The sequence below is a fragment of the Porites lutea genome, chromosome 5, assembly GCF_958299795.1.
Source record: "Porites lutea chromosome 5, jaPorLute2.1, whole genome shotgun sequence".
NCBI lineage: Eukaryota > Metazoa > Cnidaria > Anthozoa > Scleractinia > Poritidae > Porites > Porites lutea.
The window spans coordinates 12,991,850-13,003,978 of record NC_133205.1 but is presented as its reverse complement, the minus strand read 5'-3'; the positions used below and the strand labels follow the sequence as shown (position 1 = coordinate 13,003,978).

The following is a 12,129-nucleotide window of genomic DNA, read 5'->3' as shown; positions in this document are numbered from 1 at the left end:
GAAGACCTCAAACCACTTAATAAAATTTCTATACATTTGTCTGTAAGGAAGTCCCGGGAAAAATTACCCACAAATATATAGAAAATCTAATGCAAGCCTCTGGAGAAATTTAAGCACCAGTACGCCTGAAAATTTGTAGCTTTAGTTTACAATTCTTTTTTTTTTTTTTTTTCAGAACAGCCGTCTCACGGAAGTCATTCGACATTAGATACTCATACAGAGATGGCGTCGAAAACCGTGACAAGGTCTATAATGCGTACACACCTTGTTATTCAGATACATCTCCCAAAATTGGAAATAAAGTAATAAGTGATTGTGAATAAGACGCCGGCCATTCTAAAATTTAGCGTACTTTACCTTCTGCTCCGTAAAGTTCTGTTGACAAGAAGAACTTCAAGAAGACAAGTCTCGTAGAGGTTCTGACCACCTAAGCACAAGTGTCTTGAAATAGCTTGAAAACGACTTCTTATTCTTCCTAGGGGATAAATATTAGAGAGTATAGCGAAGAGTAACACCAAAAAAACTTTGTTTTGAGTGATTATACAATTCTGAATGTTCATACATTTACCCATACCAAGTGTTGCCATAATTCACCTTAATGGTCAGGATGACGGTCAGGATAGCTTTCGTTGGCACTTCGTGTAAGACCACTTTGGCTCCTTGTCTAGGACAAAATTGAGTGATCGTTCATGACGTGGTAACTTGTTGAAGCGGTAACCAAGCCGCTTTTTATTCGTGCTTCGCTCGGAGCAGTCCCAAAGATTCTAAAATGTCTAGAGAAAAAAGGAGATATTACAGTGATGATAACGGTAAGTTATTGCTACATAATCTATTTAATTGCACTATAGAACAAGAAGTGGTAAGGTGGTAAGTCATGTCTTGATCTGCCTATTGCAATTCGCGCACATGCACGCGACCTTCAAGTCTCCTAATTCGACCTAATTGTCTAATCTAGCAGATGGAAGGGCTCGAAAGCGGAGGAGAACCTCAGACGCAGTGGATATTGAGGACCGTCTGGAATCTCTCATCACGCGCGTTGGAGAAAAGGTAAACTACAGCGTAAATTAAGGCTTCACGGCTAAACTTCAGAAATATTTACCCGGCCACTTATTTCAGCTGTATTGTTTCACCTTATTTGCATCGAGTGGTGTTATCGTGCGATTTTTAATGCCAGTTTCGACAATGCAAGTCAAGTCAAGTCAAGTCATGTCAATTTTTATTTATATTCACACAGACTAAAAATTAATACAAATTAGTGCTTTAAAATGTAAAATCGAGAGATTGTGAAGGAAAAGAAATTTTCAATTGTAGGTTCATTGTGAAGAGTTTGGGACACCTAAATAGTTCGTGGAACTAACCGAGTAGGTGACCCAAACAAGAATATGAGTAGAAGGATTATAGATACAAAATAGTTGTTTTAGATAAAAAGTATCACTTCATTAATTAAATAGTAGTTAAAGATAATATGATCATAAAACATTAAAAATCAATAATAGTATTATAACCATCAATCACAGAGTTCTTGATATATTGACAAAAACTGGAAAACTGCTTGATTTTCTTAACATCAATTGTCAAAGAATTCCAAAGTTTTGGACTAGTGTAACTGAGAGAACAAATGCCGAATGCAAGTGGCTGGGTTTTTTGAAGTTGCTTTTCTCGCACTGCACATGTGCACACTTCATGTGTATACCTAAAAAGATGTTAGCGCAAAAGTATCGCCAAGCTAAAAAGGGTCAGCAGTGAGAATAAACAGAAACAAGCCAGAGGTTAAAAATACGATGAAAGGAAAAAATCTGAAAATTTAATTTAAAAATGCACTCTTCCTCGCCAGGATTTGAACCTGCACCCCCAACTTCCTTGTAGCAAGAGTAGAGAGTGAGTTACTCAAAACTAAACAAAGGCTGTTCTGGTTTGATGAGTCTCGCAGGAACCGAGTATCAAGGGTCAAGGCACAACAATCAAGAATCTAGTCTTGATTCTCAACTCAATACTCAATTCTTGCGAATTGACTGAGCCATTAACCCTTAGTGACGGCCACTGAGTAGCAACAAAACCTGCATTTTTCATCAATTCCTCTTCTTTGGATTGGTTTTCAGCTATTTAGCATAGGAATGGCTAAAATGAGTTTTGCAACTAATCAGATTTAATCTTGCAGCTCTTTAGTTTTTTGCATGTGTGCGCAAGCCAAAATTTGGACTTGGATCTTTCTCTCTCTCTCTCTCTTAATTTTCCTTTGCCTTTTTTCTTTATAAGCAGTCTTGTTGCCCACCTTATCGTCTTTCTTTGCATGGAATTTTGACTGGCTAACAATTTAGGAAAAGAACAGTTTTAATCTTCAAAGAGTAGTAAAAGAGTAGTTAAAGAGTGAAATTGGCAGTGAATTTTTCCCTAAAATGTTACTTTTTTTTTCAGTGTAACTCTGTTAGGACTTGTCAAAATGAGGTATCGGTGGAAAGATCTATCTTAGCTAACATTGTTGTTTACCAACTTATTAGCGTAAACTGAAAGCTAAATTGGTCCAGGAAGGAAAATTAATATTGGTCAGTGGTGGATCCAGGGGAGGGGCCCAGGGGGCCCAAGCCCCCCCCTCTTATGTTTAGACCAAGCTGGGGCCCGAAAATTTTGTTTTGAGACCACCACGCTCCCCCCTTACCTGAAGGTCTGGATCCACCACTGTTGATTGTTCCATATGGAACAAAAATAACTAAACCAGTTGTCAAAGGGTTAACATTACACGTGGCAGTTGCTTCTTTTTCAATTTACAAACCTGTTTCATGCTTAATTTAAAAAATTTGTTAAAGTTTCCAAATGCCCAATATTATGCTGCAAAATCCAACAGCAAAGGGTTAACTTTCATTTTGACTCCCCAGCCACGCAGTCATGTCCCCATAAGCGAAGCTAACCAGCTTTTTGTTTCCCTGATTAAACCGTAAAATGCTGCTCGAGATGCTGGTACAAAGCAACTATGACACAATGATCTTGAAATCATCTGGGTAACAGTGTCACGTTGCCCAATGAAGATGTAACTAAAATGGTCTAACTCAACGAACATTTTGCTTCTCTTATTTCTGGTAGAGCTGACAGGAATTCAAGGCCACTTCACTTATTTGCCATTGTTTGACTTGGTCATTGCTGATCATCATTTTAAACTAACAACTGTTATGTGACAGATAGACCCTGAATTTCTATCAACTTTATCAGAAATACATGTAAGGGGAAGTCAAAGGGAAGCAGATAACAAGATACTTTTTATCAAACATAATTATTTGCGGGGGGCCTGGGACCAAAATTTCCTTGTTTTTCATTTCAATGGTACTGACTGAGTGGGGAACAGCCTAGTCCCTAGGGGTTCTCGGTTCAGCCAATCCTGGACTCTACTGTGAGCTGTGACATCACCGAGACAGACTCACTGAGAATGCCCACCAAATATTGCTAGATCAAATATGGCGGCATTTGCTGCCAGGTTACGGCAACTTCAGCAAGTAGCTGTAGCAGGGCTCGAAAGTAAAAAAATCTTCAGGTCGCCTTTTGGCAACCAACTGGAGAAATATAGTCGGCAAATGCAAATTTTTAGTCACCAGTTTGTATAATGTAAATGACGCAGCTCATTGTCAGGGCTTCTGATATTTCACGCCGTCGCAGAGCCGTGAAATTCACAAAAACACTCAAAATACCGCAAAATTCGGTAGAAATCCTATCAAATACATGTCTGTACAACATACCTGAAACTTTTCTCACCTATTGGGGCTATTTACTTGCTGTAAACTTGTAAATTTATCTTGAAACTTGGTCACTGAAACGTCCCGAAACTACCAGGCGTAGATTAGGTTGCAAAAAACTGGGCACTAGCCATGATGTCAAAGGCTTTGCTATTGGTTCAGTTCTGGAGCGTATTGTTGTTGAAAGAGCAAATGATGACTGCCGTTAGAAAAACATTAAAAACACTGGTCTGGTCAGCGCAAAACCAATCGATCTCTAACGAAGTTTTCCCTGAAAATAACCACAAAATCTGCTTTTTTTGACCGATTGATTTTCGGCTAAGTTTGCCCTGGAAATTCCTGTAAAATTGGTTGATTTTTCTGCGAATTTGCCCCTAAAAATCCCATGCCACCATCCCACCTATCAGAAGCCCTGCATAGTATGGTGTGATCCATCAGATTTGAAAATATCGTGGAAGGAAGTCGGTATAAATTTGGAGGTAAACTGGCTTTGTTTATGGGATTTGGCACATTTTCTATGATGAAAGAAAAGCAGGATAAGATGAAATGTTTGTTTTAACTTTATGCACCTATCAATGTAATGCTGGCAGGGGGGGGGGGGAGGCAGGGCATGGGGTGGGGATTTGACTTTTTCCAAAAATTTGCAATCAAATTCCCTGCCCACGGGAAAATCATTCCAGTCAAATGCAACCAAATTTCCCCACCCCAGGCTGCACATTGCTGTCAATCCCAAGGCAGAACCCAAGAAAGGCACAATAAAAATATGTCCAAGTAAAACTCTATAATCTTGTATAAAGGTTGCTGCATCACCAAAGATACATGTTCCTTTTACAGCTGCAATTATACATTTTAACCATAATCCGTGTTACACTGCGTAGAATACACAAACCTTTAGAGAAAGTCCACATTTTGTTAGCTTAAATATACCGTTCTTGGTAAAGGGTACAAAGAAAGTCAGTTTTATAAGTTTACAGTGATTGTAGCGAATTAGCCATACACTAATCAATTGCACTTGCAAAAATCAACTTGGTTTCTCTTTACTTTAGTTTACTCTGATACCACAGTATTTTACGAGGTTCAATTGATCAAAAACGCGCTAAAACAAACAAAATTTGAAGACAAAACAGTGAAATCTACTCAGCCTAATGACTTCCTGATCTTTTCAAACCGTACGGCGCATGCGTAGAAGCAGGAAACACATGTTCGGTCTCAGTCTTTTCCATCCGAGTCGGCAGTCAAATATCTCTACGTCGGGCGAAGAAAGATTCAAATATCCCCTCCCCTGGGAGAACAAGATCAGTCAAATGCCCTACCCCAAGGCCAACAGAGACGATCAAATCCCCACCCCATGCACTGCTTCCCCCCTGGCCGGCTTCACATTGATAGCTGCATTACTCTTTTAATTTAAATCTAAATCATACAGAAATCTGGTCGCCACTTTGGCGACTAAACTATAATCTTTAGTCGCCAAGGAGAAAATGTTAATCGCATTGGCAACCGTATCAGTGGCAATTTCGAGCCCTGTGTGCCAGTTGCTTATTCCTTTAAATGAAATTTTTTTGATAAAGTTGTATCTGTCAGTTTACCTTGAGGTTGAAGCTTACGATTTTTTTTTTTCCAAATGGCGGGTAGCCATCTCCACGGCCATAATGTTGATAGAATTGCCATTTCAGTGTCAATACGATCGTGAACACGTTAAACTTTCAACCACAAAATTAAGGGAAAACGAAAAGGAGAATAAAAACTCTAGATTCTGAAATTGTTACATTTTATACCTTCTGTTTCTTGAAGTGAAACTTTCACTGTTGTACTGTTTTTCGATCGACCGAAGCTTCAAAAATGATCTACCAGATCAGTAAGTAGCAATTATTGTACTGAGTTGGAAATTAACCCCTTGGAAAGTGATTGTTATTGCCCAACCCCCTTCCCCTCTGGAATTTCCTGGGCCTCTGACCCCCTCACCTCCCTCCGTGGTGCGGTGTGGATATTTTCTGGAACCACACAATGTATACAGTGTATATATTTTTTAACAAAGTGATGGTTTCCAGCCGAAAAACGGCACATCTGTCTTACATTTGTCATGAGATACAGATATTGAGGGTCTGGATGGGTCTTTCGGTACTGCACTTAAATTTTTGACAGCTAAATTTGTAAGTAGTAAATGCTCAAATTTATGTGAGATGAAAACTTCCATTTTCGGTGTTAAAGGCATTGAACCCTGGACAATGTACATTGATATTGAGTAAATCCTACGAGTGTGGTTATTGAACTGTTGAGTGTCTATTGAGCTATTGATGACAAACAAACCGTATTTTAGAAGAAACAGATGTCACAATGTAAAACACTTTAATATACTTTTTATTTCACATTGTATCATTGAATTAAAAGAGTTATGAACTTATGCAGCAATCTTCTTTTCTTCCATTCTTGTCACTTCCCTCTTCTCTCTCACTGCAGGCTTCTCTTCTTGTGCCATTCCACTGGAGTTTGGTTCGTTTCTTCTTTTCTCTCCCACTAAGTTTCTCATTAAAATGCCAAAAATTTAATATATTAAAAAACAAAAATCATTTAAACTAGGTAGAAAATTAACCATGTTAATAGGAAGTACAAATGTGGCTCATGATTAAGGCTTGGCGCACACTACTGGTGTACACGAGCGTAACACCGTGCCTTATGCACGATTCGCGCTCAAGAAAAGGCACGGTTTTTGTGCCAAAGCATGGGAAAAAAACATGCAAAGGCACAGATTAGGCACACTTTAGGCACAGTTAAGGCACGTTTTAAATATTGCTAAGGCACATTTTAGGCACAGTTTGGGCACAGTTTAAGCACGGTTTAGGCACAAATATTCAACGCTGGGCACTTTTTTGAAAATCTTTGTAACCCGACTTGCAAAAAAGAACAAATTTGGTACGAATTACAAAAATAATTCAGATCAAACACGATACAGTTAGAAGTATAAGAAGTGTAAGTTTAGAGCCGCGCCGAAAGTCTGGAAAATTAAAGTATTCTTTGACAGTCCGTGTTTACTCCGAGGATAAAGTGGAAATTCACACGCGATATATGCGGTCTGAACCTTTTCGATTGCCATGCAATTTTATAGACTGGCTTTCTTTCGTTTCTAAAAGAAATCATGAAAGAAAGTCGAAGCCATAATAACAAAAACAAAGCTAAAGAAGTAAGGCACAAAAATAGCCAATAAAAGTCGTAGAAAATACTTTTTGCGATCGCGGTAAAATTGGCCTGAATTTGCATAACAACATAAAAAGTGGTAATTTGAAACCTTCATTCCGACGCATGTTGTTTTCTTAATACAAAATGCGGCTGCTTTTTAAAAATATTTCTCTAACTAAAAAAGTAGAATTTACACTTAGTAGTAAAATAATTCAAGCTGCTTGTTTGTTTTTGTTTTCTGGCTCTGTTAGCAAGTTAAGCTTTGATCGTATAATAATCGATGAGACGTGCCAATTTTGCTTCAAAACTCATCGGCGTGCAATCAATTTTTTCGTTTTCATTTCATAAGTCATATCACAAGTAAATTCTTTTTTTGAATGCAAATCTGGCCTCCTTAAAAAAAATTTTTTCATTCCAACTAAACGCTCCATTAAGAAGGGGAGAAGAAACCCACTTGGAAATTTTTTAACATCAGTGAAATTCTTGAATCGATGAAATTATATCAACATGTAATTGACTAGAGCTGAGCACTTATGTTAAAATTAATACGCTAACCTGTTTAAGATTCCGTTAAATCCTGTTTATCGGGGCTTTCCCTGCTGTCTAACCGTATTCTGAGTCATGTTATTTCTTATTAGGGGATAAAAAGGTCGTCAGACCGTGTTTCTAGACTTCGTAAACCTTAAAACTGACATAATTGCCGTGCGCACTTGTCTTTCGCTGTGGAGCTCGATAGGCTAGATACGATTTTCTGAGTGACTCAATATATTTTGGCACAACTTGTGCACAGATTAGGCACAGTTTGGGCACAACTTAGGCACGGCTTAGGCACGTTTTTCAAAACTGAAATGCACACTTTATGCACATCTTCGGCACATTTTAGGCACAAAATCTTTGTGCCAAAGCACACTCTAGAATCCAATTTTCGGTCCAACGCACAGTTTATGAATTTTCACGTTAAAAAATGCTGTCTAACCTTAGATATTTGATCTTAGCGTAAAAATGAGTTTCCCGAAGTCTTAACAGTTAGTCTATAAGGAAGGTTTACCTTATGAGCATTCCAAAAATTATTATTTCTTCGCTTAACAGCAAAAGAAGGTCAATCAAAAGTAATCTTTTAAATTGACGTGCGCGCTGCACAGAGATCGGATGTAGACAGAACATCTTTCTGAAAACGCCCTAAACTTTGTTGTTTTGCCATTATGTTCAGGAATTTTTAATACAGTTAGTACTCATAAGTCACTGACCTCTGTGGAGAAATTTTTTTAAAGTACCATTAACAGAAAAAGAGAAATCCCACAATATGCGTAGTTAGACTGTAAATGTTATGCGAGCTGTTAAGAAATGGTCCCATTTTGAGCCATATTTTTCATATTTTAATTTTATTTTGGTCTTACAGCCAGAAAAAAAAAATTCAATGAAAAGCTGTATATAAACTTTAACTTCTTGCCGAATATCGATGCGATCTGAGTTTTAATAAGTTCATAAGAGCCAAACGATGTGAGATTCTTAGCCGTGTACACCAGTAGCGTGCGCCAGGCCTTAAAACCATTTGTATAGCAGAAAAAAATATTCAGATCTAGAGAGTGAAATAACATGACTACTTTAAAATGATAGGTTTTTACCTGATTAAGGATGCATAGGCATAGCACATCAAAATATGCATTAAAAGAATTTACAAGGGCACCTATTACATAGACTTTTAATAATATAATATTATTACGGTACCGCTCAGAAGTAAGTTGACAGTCACTCCTGTTAATAGTCCTTTTGAAACTTGCTTTTTAGAAGTGAAGGCAAGATACATATATGTAATAGCTTTAAAAAAGTAAACAACAAGGAAATAACTCATACTATATCAAGGTTTATTTTACTTACTTGCAAGGCGGTTCTACATTCTTCTTGATGTTCTTCTCTTTCTCTATCTATCTATAACTGCTTACCAAACCTATTCCTTAGCAGCTCGCTATTTATTTACTTGCGTGGCTAATATGTTTGCCTTAAGGATTAAATCAGAACTAAAAGCTTCCTACTCTTAAAAGCTAGTGTCAACATACAATTAATGAGTTTCCTAAGTTAAATTATTACTGTGTCCATTTTAAGGGTAAATTAGTGCCGAGGGACATCATGTTTGGAGACAAGATGTCTCACTCTTAAAAAGCACTATGTTAATATTTACGTTTCTGCATGAAAAGCCTATTAGTAAATTGGTTTTACATCATGTTGTATTTTTTAAAGGTAAACACTTAGAATTTTCTAGAACCTTAAAGGCCTATTGATCGGATATTAAAATATATCGAACTTTTATTAACTTTCCATATATCTTTAAAATCGGGGAGATTAGTCCTGTGGCACAGATGTTACATTTACCTAGTTTTGTAAAAAAAAACCTAGAAAGAATGTTTGGCTAGTAATTTGGCCTACACTTTGATCACGTCCAAAACAGGAAATCGTCACTTTTTAAAATTTATTCAGGGTGGAGAAATGTATTTGCAACATCTCACAGTTCTACTTGAATAGTTTTGGACTGCATTCTATTCGTTATTGCACTTGGTTCCTGCTGTATTACCATTGGTGACTTGACAAGGGACTGTCTCATGTTTTTAAAGGGCAGACAGGTTTCGAGATTTGGGTGCTTCGTTTTCGAGATTTGGGTGCTTTCTGCTTCGCTCTTCATTTTTGAGTACTTCGTTTTCAAAACTACCATTAATTTAGGTACCGAGCTTGGGCTACCTCTTGATGTTACTAATATTACCCATAGGACAAGGGGGTCTACTTCCCTGAAAATTAATACCCTTACAGGTATATTGAAAATATATCTTCCTCCTGACAGGGTCGGGATTTTATATAAATAAATAGGTAAGTAATTAAGTACATTTCAGGTAAATAATTGATGAATAGTAATACACAGACATAAACACATCACTTGTGTTTTCTTTCATCAATATTTTAGAGTACATCATCACTAGAAAGCAATTTGGAAGGCCTTGCTAGTGTGCTGGAAGCTGATTTGCCTAACTACAAAGAACGTATACTGAAGATTATTTGCACTTGGTAAGGATAAAACCATGTGCCTATACTGTACATAATGTACCTACCAACTCAATTTTGCAACCACATTGCACAAGGGTTTTCAAACAATAATATTGTTACACAATGTATATTCATGATGCCTGCTTTTTGAGCTATTTTGAAAAGATAGCTCATTGTGTCAGTGGTTTGAGCGTATGTATCTTTGTGGTTTTGTGTGTTCACATTTGTGTTACAGGAGCCAATAAGGTTGAAGGTACTATGAGTCGATTCATAGGAACCAATGAGATTTTGGTACTAACATCACATTCACTCAGCTCAAGGTCAAACAAGGGCCCTTTGAGGCTGCGGTCTTGATTCTTCACAATTTTTTCGTCTTATGTTACAGCTAAAGGTGTTTAGAAGCATAACATTGAAATATCATTATGATTTGAACGCTGAGTACAGTGATGTAGCTGTGTGAGGACTCATATTTTAGTGTGGGTGCTGCTTCAAGACATTTCTGACCTAATTCGTCTACTAACCAACCAACCTATGCCACTGATATTAGTAAAGGAAATAAAGGGAGATGTAAAGAATCGACCATAAGAGGACACAGAAAAAATCTGAGCCCCAGATGGGATTCGAACCCACGACCCTCCGTGTTCTAGATCGGATACTCTAACCTCTGAGCTACTGAGGACTCGTTGGAGAGCAAAGGTCATTTTTGTGGGTTGGATTTGCGAACCGCATCTCGCAGTCACACAGTCCATCACAAGCAACACATTAAGGCTTAACTGCATCACGCAGTCACATTAATTATTAATGTCACTGGATGATACAATAACATGTTTGAATCGTATTTGTTCATCACATTGCTGATCATTGCTTTCTTCTGCACACATTTTTTAAATCTGTCATTTTTAAATTTGTTTTTACTTCGTCGGAGTGCGAAGTAAAGGATTTGCGACGGTCAGGAATGTATCAAAGTTGACCTTTTTTGACAAGATTGGGCATGCAAGGTCTGTAGGTTTTCAGTTTTATTAGGCTTTTTGACGAGGTGAGAGCCGAATTAGTTTGCAATATCTCGAGATCACTTCGATTTCTTTGATTTATTCTTTAACTTTTTTGAGGAAGAAAGAATTATTATTTTGGCTTTCCCGGGGTTTGAACCGACTCACCTGTGTGACCAGTCAGATCAGAGGAGACTCTAAGTTGAGGAATTAGCCGATTGCGCTACTGCGACGCAAGGTAGTTCGGGCTGTGAAAAATAGTTATGAAATGATGCTCTAGTTTCGGGACAAGATTGGGCGTGCAAGTTCATGACTTTTTGGCTTATTTCGGCTATTTCACGAAATGAGACCGGACTAATTCGTGATATCTTGAGTTCCTTTTGACTTTAGCTTTTAATTTACTCGAGGAATAAATAGAGGATATTACGTGGCCGTGCAGAGACACGCAATTTCTCTTCAAGTTCAAGTATTCAAAAACATTTCACGAGTGAGCCCTCCTTTCGAACTATTTTATGATGAATTTAAGGTGACTCGACCCAGTTTTTTTGGGGGGGTACCATCCTACTTTGAAGCTCTCTGGTATCCCCACCTTTACTTTTATCGTAAGTCTAACACATAGAATGGATAACATATAGATCAATCTACAATATAACATAAAATTTTTGGCGATCGGAGTAAATGTCACGTGGTTATAATGCCACGCCCCTTTGAAGTCTGAGTCGAAAATCTGCTGTTGCCGGCATTTTTTGGTGAAAATCTCTCGGCTACACATAGTGCGCATTAGTGCCTTGCGCTGAACAGAGTTTCACCAAAATCGCAAAGACCCAATTCGAGAAATTCAGCGGTTTCCAAATTTAGGTCATAATTTATGCGAAAATGATAAGCAAACTTTACACGGATTATATCTAATAAACTATGAGATTCATCTCTGTATTTTGGGCATCCTTATAATAGATGGGTCCTTGCAAGTCAGCAAAGCAATTTAGGGCCTTGTAAATGCGCGCGATTTCGAGCAAAGCAAACATATAGAAATTATAGTTTTCGCTATTTGTTGACATTTGTCGGCGTTTAAGAGTCAATCTCACGAAAAAAGCATTTTCTTAAAAATTCGTAGTTTTTTTTCCTTCAAATTTTTTCAGGGCCACAATTGATTAACTAACTACCCGGACTCTGAATTTCATGGTCATTGAAAAACTGTGACATTACCTTCT

The 12,129-nt window shown here is 37.7% G+C and overlaps 2 protein-coding genes across 4 annotated transcripts in view; one reads left to right on the top strand and one right to left on the bottom strand.

The window, feature by feature from the left end:
* Window positions 1-618, bottom strand: part of LOC140936335 (uncharacterized) — a 34,021-nt gene extending 33,403 nt beyond the window's left edge. The window contains exons 1-2 of the mRNA XM_073385797.1: window positions 575-618; window positions 358-475 (exon numbers count right to left, since the gene is read on the bottom strand). Of these exons, the coding sequence (XP_073241898.1) occupies window positions 358-475; window positions 575-587 (131 nt within the window). The 5' untranslated portion in view covers window positions 588-618. The remainder of the gene's footprint in view (window positions 1-357; window positions 476-574) is intronic.
* Window positions 619-683: 65 nt separating this feature from the next.
* The window catches only part of LOC140936333 (nuclear cap-binding protein subunit 1-like), a 96,291-nt gene continuing 84,845 nt past the window's right edge, over window positions 684-12,129 (top strand). For all 3 annotated transcript variants that reach the window (XM_073385794.1, XM_073385795.1, XM_073385793.1), the window contains exons 1-3: window positions 684-809; window positions 956-1,047; window positions 9,850-9,950. In XM_073385794.1, the coding sequence (XP_073241895.1) occupies window positions 770-809; window positions 956-1,047; window positions 9,850-9,950 (233 nt within the window). In that variant the 5' untranslated portion in view covers window positions 684-769. The remainder of the gene's footprint in view (window positions 810-955; window positions 1,048-9,849; window positions 9,951-12,129) is intronic.